The sequence below is a fragment of the Anomaloglossus baeobatrachus genome, chromosome 2 (genome assembly GCF_048569485.1).
Source record: "Anomaloglossus baeobatrachus isolate aAnoBae1 chromosome 2, aAnoBae1.hap1, whole genome shotgun sequence".
Classification (NCBI taxonomy): domain Eukaryota; kingdom Metazoa; phylum Chordata; class Amphibia; order Anura; family Aromobatidae; genus Anomaloglossus; species Anomaloglossus baeobatrachus.
In genome coordinates, this window is record NC_134354.1 from 477,939,047 (window position 1) to 477,960,725 (window position 21,679).

At 41.9% G+C, this 21,679-nt stretch overlaps 1 protein-coding gene across 1 annotated transcript in view; it reads right to left on the bottom strand.

The window, feature by feature from the left end:
- MGAT4A (alpha-1,3-mannosyl-glycoprotein 4-beta-N-acetylglucosaminyltransferase A) overlaps positions 1–21,679 on the bottom strand; it is a 107,119-nt gene that overhangs the window by 68,762 nt on the left and 16,678 nt on the right. The window contains exons 3-6 of the mRNA XM_075336398.1: positions 12,233–12,400; positions 8,758–8,898; positions 5,591–5,724; positions 2,035–2,081 (exon numbers count right to left, since the gene is read on the bottom strand). Coding sequence (XP_075192513.1) covers positions 2,035–2,081; positions 5,591–5,724; positions 8,758–8,898; positions 12,233–12,400 — 490 coding nt within the window. The remainder of the gene's footprint in view (positions 1–2,034; positions 2,082–5,590; positions 5,725–8,757; positions 8,899–12,232; positions 12,401–21,679) is intronic.

Here is a 21,679-nt window from a genome sequence, read left to right on the forward strand (position 1 = left end):
TGTGGAGGGAGATGCAGGGAGCACGTTATACTGTGTTTGGAGGGAGATGCAGGGGGCACGCTATACTGTATGTGTGGAGGGAGATGCAGGGGGCACATTATACTGTATGTGTGGAGGGAGATGCAGGGGGCACATTGTGTGTGTGGAGAGAAATGCAAGGAATACATTATGTGTGGAAAGAACGATGCAGGGGGCACATTACGTGTGTGGAGGGAGACGCAGGGGGCACATATGCATGGAGGGAGATGCAGGAGACATGCATGGAGGGAGATGCAGGAGACACATGCGCGTGGAGGGAGATGCAGGGGGCACATTTTATGCGTGGAGAGAGATGCAGGGGACACATATGCATGGAGGGAGATGCAGGGACACATTTTGTGTGTGGAGGGAGATGCAGGGGGCACATTAAGATTAAACATTTATACTGCAGTTGATTTCTGTGTCAATATGAAATATTTCACTTTAAATACGCAAAAAAAAAACAACAAAAAAACAAGTGTTAAATGTAGATGCCACTTACGTATCAGTAAGAACGTCAATAGTACTTTATCTGCCTACCAAAAGACTCACAGCTAATGAGCTCGCTGCATCTCTCTCTGCACAGGTTTTGGGATATGCAGGGGATACATTATGTGCGTGGAGGGAGATGCAGGGGACACATTATGTGTGTGGAAGGAAATGCAGGGGACACATTATGTGTGCGTGGAGGGATATGCAGGGGATACATTATGTGCGTGGAGGGAGATGCAGGGGACACATTATGTGCGTGGAGGGAGATGCAGGGGACACATTATGTACGTGGAAGGAAATGCAGGGGACACATTATGTGTGCGTGGAGGGAGATGCAGGGGACACATTATGTGTGCGTGGAGGGAGATGCAGGGGACACATTATGTGCGTGGAAGGAAATGCAGGGGACACATTATGTGTGCGTGGAGGGAGATGCAGGGGACACAGGTTTACAGTTTACGATGAGTCCACAGACACGATTAGAGCACATTCACCACCCTAGCCCCCCCTAAAGTACCTTTCCTGCACTTCCCTTTCCCTTCCCCCCCCCCCCCCCCCTTCCTTCTCTCTATATTTTCTTCCCCGATCTCCCTCCTTTCTTTTCCTCTATGTAAAGAATTTATAAAAACTACACAGGATACTTGTTTTTAGTTTTCTCTTTCTACCTTTCAGTTGTTTGATATTTGTGATTGAAACTGTTCTTAACATGTACTGGTCTTTTAGTTGGAATCAGTGTTATTCTCCCTGTCTTATTAAAATAAAGAATTTATAAAAAAAAAGGAAAAAAAAAAGTACAAAAAAACCAAGTCCTTATACAGCTATACTGACAAAAAAAAAAAAAAGTTAGGCTCTTGGAAAAAGGGAGAAAAAAAAAAAAAAAAAAAAAAAGTAAAAGTAAAACAGAAAAATCGCCCAGGGGTCAAGGGTGTTAAACAGGTAATTAAATGTTTTACCTAACAGAAAGCATCAACTATGATCACATACTATAATGTCTGTATACTTTATGTTCTCCCCTGCCCAGGAGATGTGGTATAATCAGAACATGTTCCTGTACGGTCAGAATCAGCCATTACACAGTATATAGCAGGGACAAGTGTATAAGATTATCACAGCATAAGAAAAGTTGTTTGTTTGTTTTATTTTTGAACACATCCAAGAGTGGAACTTATTTTGATTCTAAGATCTAGTAATTAAAATGTATTTTGATAGTAGGAAAACCCCTTTAAGCATTAATAATAAGCCATCCATATCATGGCTGTGCATGGTACAGGAAATAAAGAAAAAAAACAAAAAAAAATTAAACCCCCCATGCAAGTATGGGAAAAATTGACAGACCATCTGCCAACACAAACTATAATAAATTAATAATCAGTTTTCAAAAAGCATTGGGAGAAATGTTAGAAGCTTGTACTAAACACTCATGAATAAGTAACAAGTGCAAATTCTCATCAATGTCCTGGCTGATAATGAACTGTGGAGAGTGCATGCTATTTATGAAGATGCATTTATTAAGTATGAACTTACTCTTTCTCCAAGCTGCCGACCACACTATGTACATACTCAAGGTCTGTCTAGAGAAATAAAAAAACATGTCAAAATCAACAGCATGTTTATCTTTGTGTCGCAGAATACAGTTTGTGCTTTGCAAGCAATGGCAAAAATTAAGACACTACTGCAAAGAAAACAAGTTCATAATCATTTAGAAACAACAATCTCCAGACCTGAACCACATTGAAAACCTCTGGAATGTAATCAAGAGGAAGATGGATTGTCACAAGCAAATCAAACAAGGAAGAACTGCTTACATTTTTGCATCAGGAGTGGCATAAGGTCACCCGATAGCAGTGTGAAAGACTGGTGGAAAGCATGCAGAGACACATGAAAGCTGTGATTAAAAATCATGGTTATTCCACAAAATATTGTTTTCTGATCTCTTCCTGAGTTAAAAAACATTAGTATTGTTGTTTCTAAATGATTATGAACTTGTTTTCTTTGCATTATTTGAGGTCTGAAAGCAATGCATTTTTTTGTTATTTTTTTTTTTTTTAAACTGTTTATTTATTGACCAGAATTTTCATTAAGACATCAGAAACAGAAAATTGCATAGATATACAATACTGACTCGGGGAAGACACAGGGAAAGAAGGGAACAGAAAGAGCAGGGAAGGACAATTAGCATATGAACCATATGCTACAGTATCCTGTAGCGATACGCGAGGGGTCACCACCCCACCCCCTTTTCTGCATTTTCCTCGCCTCCAGCCCTCATTCTTACTGACGTGCGCCTTTGCATCTTTCTGGTTCTACACACTTTCTTGGGACAGGTGATTGTTGTGTTTCAGCCCATGTGTGTTATTTACTGCAATGCATTGCTAGTTAGTTACCTACTCTATTTATGTCTGGGCATTTTTTGGTGTGGCATTTTAATCACCTGCCTTATTGTATTATAATTGTCTGAACCTTTATGCTGGGCTATGTCCTTTTCATTGGGTTGTTTGGCTTGTTGAGGGTGTGGGGTGCTTTTGGTGCCATATACCATTGACACCAAATACATGTATTCATATAAGCTTGTGCTTTTTTAATTGTTTTTAATGTATGTCCATGTTTGTTTTTTTGTGTCTAATAAATGATATTATTTGTTATATTGGTGATCCCACTTTTTGCACATTTTCTCTCCTTTTTTATTGTTCTAGTCTTTTCTAAAATGTGCTAGTGGTTTTTTATGATCCCTCTTTGATTTCTATATGCTATTTGTATCTAGTGCCCTCCCACTCTTGTGTATCCATAGGGGGCCACGGGCAGCACACGGGAAAGTGTGCCATCCATAGGGGGCCACGGGCAGCACACGGGAAAGTGTGCCATCCATAGGGGGCCACGGGCAGCACACGGGAACATGTGCCATCCATAGGGCGCCACGGGCAGCACAGGGGGACGTGTGCCAGCAACAGGGGACGTGTGCCAGCACCAGGGGACGTGTGCCAGCAACAGGGGACGTGTGCCAGCAACAGGGGACGTGTGCCAGCAACAGGGGACGTGTGCCATCACTGGGGGACATATTCAATATAAGGGGGCCATATCCAGATTAAGGGGGCTAATTTTAGGATGGGGGCTACGAGGGACATATACCCTATATGATTTGTTAGACGGACACTGGTATTATAAGACGGACCCCATTTAACCCCTTCAGCCCCGGGGCACTTTCCGTTTTGGCGTTTTTGTTTTTTGCTCCCCTTCTTCCGAGAGCCGTAACTTTTTTATTTTTCCGTCAATCTTGCCATATGAGGGCTTGTTTTTTGCGGGACAAGTTGTACTTTTAAATGAAACCATAAGTTTTACCATATGGTGTACTGGAAAGCAGAAAAAAAATTTCAAGTGTGGAAAAATTGCAAAAAAAGTGTGATGGCACAATAGTTTTTGGGATGTTTTATTCACGGTGTTCACTATATGGTAAAACTGATGTGTGGGTATGATACCTGAGGTCGGTGCGAATTTGTAGACACCAAACATGTATAGGTTTACTTGTATCTAAGGGGTTAAAAAAAATTCACAAGTTTGTCCAATAAAAGTGGCGCACGTTTTGCGCCATTTTCCGAAACACGTAGCGTTCTTATTTTTTGGGATCTATGGCTCAGTGACGGCTTATTTTTTGCGTCTCGAGCTGATGTTTCTCATGGTAGCATTTTTGCGCAGATGCTACGTTTTGATCGCCTGTTATTGCATTTTGCGTAAAACTTGCGGCGACCAAAAAACGTAATTTTGGCGTTTGGAATTTTTTTGCCACTACGCCGTTTACCAATCAGATTAATTGATTTTATATTTTGATAGATCGGGCATTTCTGAACGCGGCGATACCAAATATGTGTATATTTATTTATTTTTTTAACCCTTTAATTTTCAATGGGGGGAAAGGGGGGTGATTTGAACTTTTAGGTTTTTTGTTTTTTTTTAAATTTTTTAAAACTTTTTTTTACTTTTTTTATTTTATTTTACTAGTCCCCCTAGGGGGCTATAGCGATCAGCAATCCGATTGCTGATCGCTATCTGCTGATCACAGCTATACCGCTGTAAACAGCAGAAATAGTCACTTACTTTCTTCCTCTGCTCTGTGCCGAGGAAGAATGAAAGTGAAACTTCGTAGCACCAGGCGTCATCACATGACCCTGTGCTACGATGGCAACCACCGAACGTCATGTGATCACTCACGTGACGTCCGGAGGGGGCGGCGGTAAGTAAAAAAGATGGCCGCGCGCATATAGATCTCGCTGCCAGACTTTGGCAGCGAGATCTAAGGGGTTAATGTTCCGGGTGGAATGTGATTCCACTCGGAACATGTAGGCACACATATCAGCTGTTGAAAACAGCTGATATGTGTGCCGATCCACGCCGCCTGCCCGCGGCAGGGGGCGGGGCTTACCGGGACACGATCCATGACGGAAAGATCCATCCATGGTCGTGAAGGGGTTAACATTAAAAAAAAAAAAATCTCTTTTCCTTCACCAAATTTGGGGTGCGTCGTATAAATCAGATGCGTCTTATAAAGCGAAAAATACGGTAAATTTGACCATTTCTCATTTTCAGAAAATAAATACAACATTTTTTGCTTGGAAATTCGGAGACGTTGTTAGTAGTTTATAGAATAAAAGAACAATTTACATTTTACTCAAAAATATACCTATAAAGAGAAAAATCAGAAAAACTGACAATTTTGCAATGGTCTCTTAATTTTTGCCAGAGCTGTGTATGGTAGGAATATATCATACCTCCACTACAATAGCAGTGTGAGCAGATTCTTAGAATACAGTTGGAATATTTTTCAATACTCTAAGAAAAGGCTATATAGCAAAAAAAAAAAAAAAAAAAATAAAATAATGCACTTTTGGTCATACTGCCTATAAATTATAATTTATGCAGATAATTTACAGACTTCATGCAAACGTTGCCACCGGTTGAACCACAGAGCTGCAAGGCAAGAGTGGTAATAACTGCGGTGCATGGGCACTGCTGGGTCCTTCTTTTCTCCATTATCAACCAACGGAAACTATACAAAAGATTGTATATTATATATTTAGGATGTACTTACTTCTCCAATGAAGACTATTATAACACAGTCAAGCTTTTCTTCTGGAGACAATTTATCAATTAGTGAATGCAGAGTCTCGCTCAAGTAAGACTTAACTTTCCTTTTTACAGTTGGGATGCCCATTACAATTGACACTAGGAAGAACGAAAACATAAGTACACAATCAAACCAAAGAATGCTTACATTCACAAACAATTCAGAATCACAGTATTTTTTTTACTTGAAAGATAACCTACAAGGTACAAGATGACGTGTCAGCTCCTTGTAACAAAGTGTATTTGCATTACTAAGAAGATTTCACAGACTGGAATCTGGCAGCAAACAGCTAACTCGAAAACATCGGAACGAGGCAATATTTAGAAAAACAGGACTGTAAAGCCTGCTTTACACCATACGATCCAGCATACGATATTGTATGCGATCGTACCCGCCCCCATCGTATGTGTGGCACGTTTAATTTGTTGAACGTGTCGCACAAACGAATAACCCCCCGTCACACGTACTTACCCGTCCATACGACCTCGATGTGGGCGGCGAACATCCACTTCCTGGATTGGGAGGGACGTACGGCGTTACAGCGACGTCACGCAGCAGCCGGCCAATAGAAGCGGAGGGGCGGAGATGAGCAGAACGTAAACATCCCGCCCACCTCCTTCCTTCCGCATTGCCGGCGGGAGCCGCAGGACGCAGGTAAGCTGCTGTTCATCGTTCCCGGGGTGTCACACACTGTGATGTGTGCTACCCCGGGTACGATGAACAACCTGACGTTCAATTTTTAGGAATTGAACGACGTGCATGCGATGAACGTTTTACCGTTCAATCGCAATCGCACGTAGCTGTTACATGCTACAATGTAACTTACTATGCCGGATGTGCGTCACTTACGACGTGACCCCGCCGACACATCGTAAGATATATTGTAGCGTTTAAAGCGCCCTTAAAGCTCATTGTCCCTTCCACTTTTAGACATACATAACATCAATTTCCCCTTCTTTTTCCTACATACCTACACAAATTTGAGACTAATATGACCTCAGAGCTAAAATGTCGAAGGAGTGATAAGTTTAAAAATAGGAATTTTGTTGAGATAAATTAAAGATAGCTGCCTGTGAAGTAAATGGCGTCACGTCCCTCCACCCTGACTTGCGTTTCGCCCTGCTTCTTCAGGGGTGGACATGTCAAACGTCCCCCAATGAAGCAGGGTAAAACGCAAGTCGGGGGTGGAGGGACGTGACACCATTTACTTCACAGGAAGCTGTCTTTATACTTCCAGGTCATATTGTTTACATCATTATTATCTTGAGCACTATAGCTAGCACTTTATATCTATGCCTATTAGATCGGTACAATATATGTGGCTATTCAGACAATCTACATACTGCAGCCATACGGATTGTATATTTACCGGAATATATTTGCTGGTATAATCTCACATCCCCAATCTTGTAGGCACTTTGCTAATATTTTATACTTATTTTTTGTATATAAATGTATCTTAATAAAATTCCTATTTTTAAAGTTATCACTTCTTGGATTTCTTAACTCTGAGGTCATATTAGTCTCAGATTTGTATAGGGATTTACTCACTGAAGTGTTTCTGTTATGGAGGATTTCACCTATCTGTATTGAGCTTATTTGATATTATTTTTCCTACATACGGTATAGGTTTAATGAAAAATCTTACTACATAGTATCACAAATCTGTTGGACTTTCATTTTGATCACACTCACAACCGCAAAGGGGAGCATGTTCAATTAATCTGTATAATCCTTGTAAAATTATCCTGGGATTATATGCAAAACATCATTATCATCATTCTTTATCTTGCTAAAAAAAAAAAAACAACAAAAAACCACTTTGGTAGCAATGGAATCTGTGTGTCAGGATGTGACTGCAACTGTCGTGCCAGGTCCCAGAATACACCCGGTGAGCAACAGAGGGAACACCAGGAAAACAAACAACAGCGGGCCCTGGTTCTAGGAAGAGGGGAACTGGGTCCTAAACTGACCTGAGACTTATCACTGCATTTCCTAACATCCCTAGACTGGGCACCCCCCCGTAAGCCAATCATGAGCTTAAACCCTTGCTGGCCCTGAACTCCCCCAGATTAGTAAAGGCCAGGGAGACCAGTCTCACCATTGCAATAAAACATGGAGGTGGGTAAGATAAACAGGTGGGGGAAGACAACAAATAACCCTCCAGCAGGAACTTCTCAGCTGCAACTGAAGTGACACCTCAGCTTTCTCCAGAGACTGGCTCCTTCCAAGTGGACAGCATAGGTATAAGCATAGGGTGGAGTGAGGAGCGGATATTTATAGCAGGAGGGAGTGGCCACAGCTGAGGTTACAACTACCTGTTAGATCACCGTAGAAAATAAATTAACCTTAATACTATCTGGTACTGAAGGGGTTAAGTACACTCCAAGTCAGGGTGGTAAACGACGAGCGGGCAGTAAAGCGGATCTGCGATAAACAATATGCTGTGACATTCTGATCCCAGATCTCCCCCGAGGTCACATCAGGCAATGACACACTTATGACACTATAATCCTGAACCCTGCAAATACCATCACTGTCATTCCAAAAGATTGGACCAAACTATGTAGAAGCAATATGCATGCTACCATCTCAGTCCACGCAGGACAGATTTGTCTGATGTGGATTTCCCCACAAGACATGCCGATTTTCTGGAAAATTCACAGCAGATTTTGCCCCTTTTACAGGAAAAACAGTGTTCAAAATATGAGGCAAATCCCCAGCAAATGAACAAGCTGCATTTTTAAAACTCTGCAGCATGTTAATATTTCCACGCAGCATGAGAATGAAACTCGTAAAATGTTTTCAACTGCACAAATCCACAGCAATTCTTTCCCATGAAGATTTATCATGAGTGGACAGATCCAGGTAATTTTGATGGATCTGCACAGATGCTTATGTTTCACATTACAAAACCAAAGTAAAGAGAAGATCTGGATTAGCCAACAAGTATTTATGCCCACTTTACGTAAAAAAGCATAATCCTGCTAAAGAAAAGACAGAAGTGAAAGGGATAAACAAGAAATGAAATATGAAAAAAAAGCATTCTAAAAGAAGGAAAAATGAGAAAAAAACACGGTATTGATGGTTTTGGCAGATACGAGTTCTGCATTTATCTTGGAAGTTCGTACCTCCTGTTCTTCCAAGACCAACCTGCACAGCAGGCTGGAGGCTTCCTTCATGGTTTAATAAATGAGGCATATGGTAGTAAATATTTGGCACTTGAAGAGATTTTCTGTAATTTAAATCCTTTAACAATTTCTGAGCTTCATCTAAAAAAACAAAAAGAGAAAACATTGAAGTTTAGAATCATGTGATACACTCAATAATTGTGAACCATTGCTGACAAAGCAATGCATTCCCTAGCACAATCAGATTGTTCATATAGGCCAAGACTTCCCGACAGCTGGTAGCTTCAATGCTTACTGTGATATAGTGCCTCCAGGCATGAATATCCCAAAGTTATGTTCATGATTCTGTGCTTTCATTACATATATTTATATGGAGCTCAGTTTGTATGGAGCTCAGATCTCCAGTTTATAATTACATAAGAATTACAGTGCCTACAAGTAGTATTCAACCCCCTGCAGATTTAGCAGGTTTACACATTCGGAATTAACTTTGCATTGTGACATTTGGACTGTAGATCAGCCTGGAAGTGTGAAATGCACTGCAGCAAAAAAGAATGTTATTTCTTATTTTTATTTTTTTTTTTTAAATTGTGAAAAGTTTATTCAGAGGGTCATTTATTATTCAACCCCTCAAACCACAAGAATTCTGTTTGGTTCCCCTAAAGTATTAAGAAGTATTTCAGGCACAAAGAACAGTGAGCTTCACATGTTTGGATTAATTATCTCTTTTTCCAGCCTTTTCTGACTAATTAAGACCCTCGCCAAACTTGTGAACAGCATTCATACTTGGTCAACATGGGAAAGACAAAAGGAGCATTCCAAGGCCATCAGAGACAAGATCGTGGAGGGTCACAAGGCTGGCAAGGGGTACAAAACCCTTTCCAAGGAGTTGGGCCTACCTGTCTCCACTGTTGGGAGCATCATCCGGAAGTGGAAGGCTTATGGAACTACTGTTAGCCTTCCACGGCCTGGACAGCCTTTGAAAGTTTTCACCTGTGCCGAGGCCAGGCTTGTCCGAAGAGTCAAGGCTAACCCATGAACAACAAGGAAGGAGCTCCGGGAAGATCTCATGGCAGTGGGGACGTTGGTTTCAGTCAATACCATAAGTAACGTACTCCACCGCAATGGTCTCCGTTCCAGACGAGCCCGTAAGGTACCTTTACTTTCAAAGCGTCATGTCAAGGCTCGTCTACAGTTTGCTCATGATCATTTGGAGGACTCTGAGACAGACTGGTTCAAGGTTCTCTGGTCTGATGAGACCAAGATCGAGATCTTTGGTGCCAACCACACACGTGACGTTTGAAGACTGGATGGCACTGCATACGACCCCAAGAATACCATCCCTACAGTCAAGCATGGTGGTGGAAGCATCATGCTGTGGGGCAGTTTCTCAGCCAAGGGGCCTGGCCATCTGGTCCGCATCCATGGGAAGATGGATAGCATGGCCTACCTGGAGATTTTGGCCAAGAACCTCCGCTCCTCCATCAAGGATCTTAAGATGAGTCGTCATTTCATCTTCCAATAAGACAACGACCCAAAGCACACAGCCAAGAAAACCAAGGCCTGGTTCAAGAGGGAAAAAATCAAGGTGTTGCAGTGGCCTAGTCAGTCTCCTGACCTTAACCCAATTGAAAACTTGTGGAAGGAGCTCAAGATTAAAGTCCACATGAGACACCCAAAGAACCTAGATAACTTGGAGAAGATCTGCATGGAGGAGTAGGCCAAGATAACTCCAGAGACCTGTGCCGGCCTGATCAGGTCTTATAAAAGACGATTATTAGCTGTAATTGCAAATAAGGGTTATTCCACAAAATATTAAACCTAAGGGTTGAATAATAATTGACCCACACTTTTATGTTGAAAATTTATTAAAATTTAACTGAGCAACATAACTTGTTGGTTTGTAAGATTTATGCATCTGTTAATAAATCCTGCTCTTGTTTGAAGTTTGCAGGCTCTAACTTATTTGCATCTTATCAAACCTGCTAAATCTGCAGGGGGTTGAATACTACTTGTAGGCACTGTATAAATCACTTTTCTCCATGTATCAGTCCTTAAAGGGAGCATTGTGTGTATTATGGTATTAATTTTGGTCTCATCTGACAGGCATTTTCTCCTAGTATATCACAGGCTTGTGTAAATGTTGTTGCATTACTCATGGCTACTGTACTTGCTGATTCCATGTCTTTCTGTAACGCTCTCTTTTCACTCCTCTGGTTGAAATATTGCAGGAGGCACCTGGTCGTGGCCAGTTCATGATGGAATGATGTTTTTCCACTTCCAGATTTTGGCCCCAACAATTCTCACTGGAAGCTTCAGTAGTATAGAAAACCTTCTATTACCAATACCATTAATATGTTTTGCAACAATAAGGTTGTGAAAGTCTTGAGACAGCTCACTGGTTTTACACATAAGAGGTTTCTTGTGTGGCATCTTGCTAATGAGACACCTTTTTATATCCATCAGTTGAACCAGTTAATATTTTACACTAAGTGGCAGGATTGGTTCTAATTAATGATAGATTTCAACTGGTGTTATGACTTTCCATGGTTTTTTTGCACCTCTCTCTCTTCACGTGCTCAAGACTTTTTTTCCTGTGTCATTTCTCATTATTACACATAACCTAAATGTATTAGTGTCTATGGTTTGATTTCTTTGCCTGTTTGGATTGGATTTTTTGTTACAGTCACCTGATGAGAAATTAATGTCAACAGCTCCATCAGATATATATTTACTTATAACATTGGTGACATGTTCAATAATTATTTCACCTGCTGTTTGTGTAATATATATGCATTTTAAGTGTGAATGTTACATTTCATTTCGACATTGTACTATGCCTAATGTAGTTATGCACCCAAGTAATGATCTCATCATTTCATTCTGCACAGTCAGCAGACCTATCCCATTAGATAAATCCTGGAACACAAAGTGATTTTTAAATAATGCCCTACAGGGGATTCCTACTGTATGTCATCTCAAATCACTGGCCTGTATTTAATGTGACATCTGTAGATATGTATAAGCTCCAGTCAGTATACGCTGCTGAGACTGCAGGCAATCAGTAGCCGGCTTGTTGGCATTTCTAAAGAAAAGAAACCTCTTAATGGAATCCATTCTCTCACAAATCCATGCACAAACACAAATGCATTAAACAGACATGCATTACATAGAGGCATGTATATCACAAAATAACATCTGGATTCTGTAACCTGCCAAAAACAATGGCGCAGCGGAAATGCTGGACTTGTGATTATATTTATTTATAGAAACTTTTTGCAATTGAAAAAGAATACGACAGAACGGAAAGCATTGAAAAAGCACAAGGAATAGAGATGTAGGGCTCTAAAATTGGGTTTTGGGGTCATATTTTAATAATCTTAACTGTCAGGTATTTTCACTGGATAACTGTCCATAATGGAAATTGAAAATCCCATCAATAAAAGGAACATAACAGCAAAACAGCCCAGTTTACCTGAAAAATGACTTAAAGCATCTCTGCTCCCGTTTGCCTCCGCCACTGCCCGACGGAACTCATCGAGGATAGCATGGAGCTCAGACGAGCGCTGGAGAGTTCGGTGTTCAGCAATTCGTAGGCGTTCCTTCAGAGCATGGAATTCCCGCTGATAAGCAATCAACTTCTCTGCAGAAAAAGGCATGCCAATAGGTCTCAATTAATTACATTTTAGACAGAAATGAATATTAGTTTTCCTCCTTCACTATCACAAGAGAGAATAATCCCTACCAACAGGTGTCTCTACAAAAAACAAAATGTGTGCGGATATAGGAACGCTACGCTAAAGATTAGACTTATTTCATCACCCAATGGGATGCGGTATGCTATATATTCTTTAGTTATGTTAGTATAAGTACTGAAACTATTTACTTGAAATGTGCTTTATTACTTAGAATGTACACAGTATAATATATTAAAATCCAGTAAGGGGAATCAGTCACCAGCCTCATCTAATAGCTGTCCTCTCTATGAGCCATGCAAGGTATGTTACTATGGACGTGCCACGTATGGTAGGATATCTATACCATGTGCAGCTGAGAGAAAGTTCATATACAGATTGTCTTAATTATTGCATTTTTTGACACAATTTTCCAGAAAAAAAAAAAAACCATGGTGTCAACCTAAGCATATTCTAAGGGATTGTTTGGCAGAAGTTCGGTGATGATGCCTTGTGGGCACATAAGCTGTTAAGTGCCAAAAGGGTGCAGAAAACTAGACGAAAGGTGGCTTTACACGCTACGAGATCGCTAAAGCGTTCTCGTTGGGGGTCACGGAATTTGTGACGCACATCCGACCTCGTTAGCGATTTCTTTGCGTGTGACACCTATGAGCGATTTTGAATCGTCGCAAAAACATTCAAAATCGCTCATCGGTGACATGCCCCCCTACCCTCAATTATCGTTGCTGCTGCAGTAGCGATGCCGTTTGTCGTTCCTGCGGCAGCACACATTGCTATGTGCGACGCCGCTGGAACGACAAACATCTCCTTACCTGCGTCCACCGGAAAAGGAGGAAGGCAGGAGGTGGGCGGCATGTTCCGGCCGCTCATCTCCGCCCCTCCTTTTCTATTGGGCGGCGGTTCAGTGACGCTGCTGTGACGCTGAACGAACCGCCCCCTTAGAAAGGAGGCGGTTCGCCGGTCACAGCGACGTTGCAGAGCAGGTATGTGCGTGTGACGCTGCCATAGCGATAATGTTCGCTACGGCAGCGATCACCACATATCGGCCGAGCGATGGGGGCGGGTGCAATTGCTAGCGATGTCGTAGCGTGTAAAGCGGCCCTAATACCCTTTAGGCTAGACAATCCCACAAAATAGTAGAAACCACTTGGCACAATCTCTGCTTCCTTATTCATGGTTTCAGAAACCATGAATAAGGCATAACTGAAAAGCGTGGTTTTTAGTCTGTGGTTTTCACTACTGATTGATTGCATGGACAGATCATTCTTTTAATATGGAAAAATAAATGTGACGTTTCATTATACAAGCGTTTCACCGTGGATTGGTTTCTCACTATCACTGGAGGTTCTCACTTTTTTGGTAAAGACATATACCCCACTAAGATCTCTTCCGTGCGAAGTGAGGAGTACCAAGACATACGAGGTACACATGGTGAGCTGATACAAAAATTCTTTCTTCTCTTGAATCTTTACTTCCGGGTCATAATATCATGAAAAGGTAATGATACAGAACTGAAGCGGCACTCGTCATCCAAACTGATTAGCTTATCCAGCATCCATTAAAATTTAAACAGGCAGCATGGGAGTTTGTGGGATGCGTGCAGTCGACAGCTGTTTGCATGTCAATACGCTTCTACACATCCGTATAGAGTGTCATTTCCTTTCTATATCCTTACCTCCCCCATGGGTTAGGGCAACACCTCTCCATACAGAAAAAAAATAAATAAAAAATTGTCCACAGGAAGGCATAGAGTAGTCTACAATTCACTACAGGATGTTTTCATTTTCAGAGTCACTACATGGTTAACCGAACGTCCCGTGTGAAATTCCCGTTATTTGCCAGCGTTTCTCTTTTTGTCTTTGAGGTTTATAAATATACGCTGTAAGCAGAATCAGAACAAAGTGGACAATTTTAGTGCAGAATTCTGTGATCAGCGACTTTACAGCGTACTGAATAAAGCTGCCTGCAGACCCATAATAATTAGAATTTCAGCACAACGATCCAGTGGGAATAGTGTGTTGCCTGTATGCATCAAACAAGTGTATATGGAATAATGGGTATAAAAAAAAAAAAAAAAAAAAAAAAAATTGTAAAAAATAAACTAATGTAGGAGGTGGGCAAATCACCATATTGGTACATCGTAAAATATTTGTGTATTTTTATTAATTTTTAATGTGCAACGTATAAGTCACATGAAGTCTTCCAGAAATCACAAAAATGTAAAAACTTTAAACACACTTAAGCTGAATGTAACACTTTCTAAGGCTGCTTTCACACTACGTTTTTTTAACATACGTCCTGAACGTTTTTTTAATGCAAAGTTGGATCCAGTGCAAATGCGTTTTCATTTCAATGCATTTGCAATGGACTCGCGTCAACATGCGTTTGCGTGCGTTATAGTAAGGATCCAGCGACTTGCAGTTTTTTAACATTTTTCAAAAACGCTACTTGTAGCGTTTTTGAGCTGCGTCCAAATACTGCAAATTGCTGGATCCTGACTATACTGCACACAAACGCATGTGAACGCTGGCATGCTGATAGACAGGATTCTGCTTGCTCTACTGAGCATGCCCAGAAACCAGCCTCCGTGATCAGTCTCTCTCTCCCCCTCCCTCCCTGTGTCTCTCCCCCTCCCTCCCTGTCTCTCCTCTCTCTCTCTCCCCCCCCCCCCCCCCCCCGCCTCGGCAGCTGTCAGAAGCCGGCTCCCAGTCTATCACGTTCAGTTCCACTGACTCCCGATCAAATGACTCCAATGCCCGCCCATAAACTTTAAGTGACAGGATCCTACAAAATAACATGCGTTTGCATGCGGTTTTTTTGCTGTAAAAGCAGGATCCGCTTTTTCAACAAAAAAAACGTTTATGACGCATGTTAAAAAAACGTAGTGTGAAAGCAGCCTAAGCCTTTATGTAAAGGAACGGCTAATACTCACATATACACTGTGTGCAGAATCATTAGGCAAGTTGTATTTTAGAGGATTTTTTTTTTTATTATTGATCAACAACTATGTTCTCAATCAACCCAAAAGACTCAAATATCAAAGCTTAATATTTTTAGAAGTTGGAGTGGTTGTTTTTTTTAGATTTGGCTATCTTAAGAGGATATCTGTTTGTGCAGGTAACTATTACTGTGCAGAATTATTAAGCAACTTAAAAACCAAATATATTCCCATCTCACTTGTTTATTTTCACCAGGTAAACCAATATAACTGCACAAAATTTAGAAAACAAAATTCTGACATGTAAAAAAACCCCCAAAAAATTAGTGACTGATATAGCCACCTTTCTTTATGATGACACAGATTAGAGCTTCTCAAACGTTAAAGCGGGAATCTCACCGTTTGTTATAGGCAGTTTTGGATTGTCTTCTCTTCTACTGTATCATGAGATGCTCGCTATCAGTTGGCATCTTGCTACTAGGACAACTACAACATGCGGTTCTGGCAATGCTGCATCAGCCCCCCCCAACCCCCCTCCCACTACACCAGGCTGTCCTGGCAATACCACATCAGCCCCCCCACTGCTACAACATGCTGTTTTGGCCGAGCTGCATCAGCCCCCCACCACACCACGCCGTTTCGGCCATGCCGCATCATTTCCCCTACCACCACACCACACTGTTCCAGCAGCGCCGCGTCAACCTTCCCACACCACATTGTTCCAGTCATGCCATATCAGCTCCCCCACCACTTTGATCCAGCCATGCCACATGAGCCTACCCATGCTGTTCCAGCTCTGATGCTTTAGCTATTGAACCCCAGTTTGGCTACATTAGCAATCAAATACCGGTTCAGCATTTCCTCTGCAGTCTGTTAAATTTTCAAAACCACTACACCCCGAGCAGCTATCCAGCTGCAGCAGCGCAGAAAATCCGCGTTGCTCAAGATCTACTGATTTGGACCAGTGTCTTTGAGGATGCACCTCCCCAGGTGAAACATACAATTATATTAACCTGCTTCACATTAGGAGAGAATATGTTGGTTGTTTTGCATTGTACACCAGCTCTATATTATAATCCAGGACATGTATTAAAAACACGTCTGCTACCAATAACAACATATTCGAAAAATATTGGTAACATATTTTAGCTCCTTTCACTTAGTATTGGTTCTGTATGGTGGCCAACGTGGCTGTAGTGCTGTGTCTGTGGAATCATGGGGGCTAAGCCTTGCAGAAATGGCACTGTGGAGTACCAGGTTGCTCCACACGAGGTTGCGCTATCGCTGTAGTGGTGGTCGGCGGATGGAACCGCACCTTGAAGGTCAAGGACCCACCGAGAGGTTCACTGTGACGTGGTACTGGTCTTTATACAGTCTGATCAGACTTAACCTAAAGGACATTGTGTTTAGTTTTGTAAACTTTTGCTTAGTCGCAACAGATTAATGTAGACGTTTTGGATGTGCGGCTTACTGTGTGTCTTAACTACAGCTATGAAAAACAATGAATACTTTATGTATAGCAGACAAAGTGAAGACCTTGCCTGTAAAAATGGATTGCCTCCATTTTAAGATCCTGAAAAATGAAAGCCGATTGGTTGGTAATGAAAATTGCGACAGCTCTGCCTTTGCTAATATTATAGAGACGTTACTGGTGTACATGTACATAATACCATTTGGAAGTGGAGGTGTAAAAACTATATTCTTTAATACCAAGGAATATATCAATTTCTAACCCAACATACACGTTCATTAGTAAAGCAAACAGGCTGTTGTGTAATCAGGATTGGGCAATATATATTTCCAATTCCGACATTATGGAATTTCTGTTGACGTCAATAGATATGTTATATACTTTAAGCCCAGGCCTGTCTTATAATAAAACAGGATTTATATTTATTTCATGAAATCCCAAATCCTCTAAAGCCAAAGTGGGTATCTGGCATGCCATCCTGGCAGATAGTGTGCCCACCAGGGTTGCTCAGGCTTTAGCTTATGCCACATCATATTAATAAAGTCACAACATTATTTTTCCAGGAAATAAGCATGTGATGTTTGCTTTTCTGCCATTTCACAAGCCCAAGCAGAAAGCTTCCAGAAATGAAGACTTTACCTTTGGAACATATCATTTTTGTTAAGTACTCCAGTTTTTCTATAAAAACAGAGAGCTGAAAGGAGGCCTTTATTCAGTGCGCGTCAATAGATTGATTCATTTCACATTCTGCAATGTTTGCATTTCCACTGTGAAAATGTGCACTCTTAGAAAGAAACTTATTTAGAGTGGGACGCTGTACGCTTACCCGAGCCGCGCCACACAGTATCACACACATCTCACAGCTGGACGTGGTACCCACCGACCAAGAATAAAGAAGAGCTTTCTACTCCCCTCCCACACAGGCAACAGAGAAAAAGATGTGACAAAATAACCGAAAATATCAGTAAAACCCCCCCCCCCCCCTTCACAAATGATCATTGAAACCTATAGATATAGTCATGAAAAGAAATTTACACAGAGTACAAAGCTGTAAGGCATAAGAAAACTAATGGTATTAAATGCCGGTCTACTAAACATTGAGACTACTATTTAAGAAAATAAATACATATACACATACATTATATATATATATATATATATATATATATATATATATATATATATATTATATATTATATATATATTATATATATATATATATATATATATATATATATATATATATATATATATATATATATATATATATATATATATATATATATATATATATATATATATATATATATATACTAGAAGGTGGCCCGATTCTACGCATCGGGTATTCTAGAATTTACGTATTGTGTAGTTCATGTATGATTTTTGTATATATATATATATTTTATATATATATATATATATATATATATATATAATGTTGTTGTGTGTACTTACCAAGTGTTTATGTAGGGCGCTGTACATGTTCTGGGTGTGGCGGGGGGTGAGAGCGGTGTTGTATGTGTGTTGCGTGTGTTGCATTGTTTGTGGAGCGCTGTGTGTCTGTAGCGGTGTGTGTGTTGCGCGGTTTGTGTGGGTGTGGTGTGTTTTGGGGGGGAGGTATGTTTTGTGCAATGTGTGTTGTGCGGTATGTGCGTATATTTATGTATGCCGCGGTGTTTGTGTGTTGGGTGTTGTGTGTGTGCGGCGTTGTCTGTGTGTGTGGGTGTCTGTGTAGGGCGGTGTTTGCGGTTCCCAGTGTGTGTGTGTGTGGTGTGTTGTGTGTGTGTGTGTGTTGGGGGGAGGTGTGCACCTCCCATCGTGCTCCATCCCCCATGCTGCGCACCCCCCATCGTGCTCCATCCCCCATGCTGCGCACCCCCCATCGTGCTCCATCCCCCATGCTGCGCACCCCCCATCGTGCTCCATCCCCCATGCTGCGCACCCCCCATCGTGCTCCATCCCCCATGCTGCGCACTCCCCATCGTGCTCCATCCCCCATGCTGCGCACTCCCCATCGTGCTGCATCCCCCATGCTGCGCACTCCCCATCGTGCTGCATCCCCCATGCTGCGCACTCCCCATCGTGCTGCATCCCCCATGCTGCGCACTCCCCATCGTGCTGCATCCCCCATGCTGCGCACTCCCCATCGTGCTGCATCCCCCATGCTGCGCACTCCCCATCGTGCTGCATCCCCCATGCTGCGCACTCCCCATCGTGCTCCATCCCCCATGCTGCGCATTCCCCATCGTGCTCCATCCCCCATGCTATAATAGTTCTACTATTATACTCAGAGAGGAGTATAATAGGAGGACTATAAAATAGGAGGAGTAGTCCTGGGGGGAGAGGAGTATAATGCCGGCTCCCTGCACATGTGTACCGGGAGCCGGTGTACGCTGGTAACTATGATACACATTGGGTAACTAAGGGACCTTAGTTACCCGATGTGTATAATGGTTACCAGCGTTCACCGGCTCCATCACGATCCCAGCATCGCAAGGTTATGTCTGGCGCTGCTGGGATCGTGACGGAGCCGGTGTACACTGGTAACTATGATACACATCGGGTAACCAAGGGACCTTAGTTACCCGATGTGTATAATGGTTACCAGCGTTCACCGGCTCCGTCACGATCCCAGCAGCACAAGGTTATGTCTGGCGATGCGTGCGGAGGGCCGGGGCGAGCGGCCAATCCATGCGGAGGGCGGGGCCAGGCCGAGGCGAGCGACCAATCCGTGGGGGGGCGGAGCCTAGGCGAGCGGCCAATCCGTACGGGGGGGGCAGGGCTATGGCGAGCCCAGCGGCCAATCAGCTTTGTCTCACCGTAAGGACACAATTTTGGAGCAAGACAGACAGAGACAGACAGACAGAATAAGGCAAATATAATATATATATATATATATATATATATATATATATATATATATATATATATATATATATATATATATATATATATATATATATACACACACACACACACATACACAGCCACAAAATTTTGCACACACACTTCTGGACACCGAGAGCGTCATAGGCTATGTTTCAAGGGCAAATTTTAACCCCGCCCTTTACAGTTATTCGCCAAAAAACCTGCCTCCATTAAAGCGAATGGAGCTGGGAGCCATAGTGCAGCCAGAACTTCAGAAGAATGCGCAGCCACGCAATTATATGGAATGTTGGCATGTCACAATGCAGCCAGGGAAAGAGACAGACACAGACACAAAGAGACAGACACAAAGAGACAGACACAAAGCGACAGACACAAAGAGACAGACACAGACACAAAGAGACAGACACAGAAAGTGACAGAGAGAGAGAGAGAGAGACAGAGATATATACAGAGGGGGAGACAGACAGAGAATGGGAGAGAAACAGAGAGACAGTTACTATCCCGGGCAGCGCCGGGTGCTATGTTGTGAGTCGAAATTTTAACCCCGTGCGTTCCAATTTACCAATCAATTTTGCCCATCTACATAATGGGGAAAAAGTGAAACGAAAAGTATTGGGGGCAAATTGACAGCTGCCAGATGTGAACAAGGGGGACTCAAAGAATGAGAGCGATGGCGCCAAAGAGTATATACCGTACAGTTGCTAAGGTGGAGCCCCGACATGGGATACTCACCACATTCGAGGATATGAACACACACACAAAATGTGCCACACACTACCACGTGCTTGAACACATATACCACCCTAAGCACACATCTCACCACACATACACCAACCTCACCACATAATCGCCCTAAACACACACAAGTCTGGTATTATCCTTCAAAAATAAAAATCTGATTAATAAGCAGCCAATCTACAAGAACAACAAATGTACCACATAGGAAATACGGCAGCTGTCAGTCACATGACCTGTCTATATGTGTATATGTGAGCTAATATATACTGTCAGGAGGAGGGCTTTCTGTTACCTGGAGATTTATCAGGCTGCCAATAGCAACCAATCACAGCTTAGCTTCTATTTTGCTACAGTTAATTAATCTGAGCTCTGATTGGCTAATATAGGCAACAAAGGACATTCTCAGTATGTGTGAGGTCATAGGATGTTAAATCTGTGTGGAATATCTGTGGTGCTGAAATATATGTTGTGAAATGCTTCTATTAGCTTAGTTTTTGCCTTTTAATAATTACATTTCTATTTGTTTTGTGGTTTTTGTGTGCAGAATACATTTTTGGTAATACATTCTATTTTGTTAACAGCAGTAGTACAGCATATCTATCTATCTATCTATCTATATATATATATCTATATATACACATATATACACACACACACACACATATATATATATATACATATATATACATACATATATACATACATACATACATACATACATACATACATACATATATATATATTGTGAGGTAGCAGCGTTGTTTGGGCAAAAACGTGAGGCAGTGAGGCAGCAGCGTGTTCACACCAACAGTCTATTTATTGTTGCAGCATAAATAGATCCAATTTCCCACAGTCAAAGTCTCTTCCGGATCACAGCCGGTGCATATAGACAAATTCTTTGCATCAAAAAGTCTTGTTACCTTAGGACCCCGATAACCGCAGGGATCTGTATAAGGTTCTCCTAGGCTCACACTCTTGGCCTGTGTTCACTCCACACAGAGCCAGCCCAGCTCACACGGCATGTGTTAGCTTCACCAAGCCTGGCTCTCAACTGAGACACACCCTGCTGTGCTAGGCATGATTTAAACGAAAATGCTGGACATGAGGATTGCTACAAAACCTGGACTGGGAGGAGGGATCTGTCTCCCTGTTACCCTTTGTGCTATACTCCCAGTAATAGCTATAGCAAAC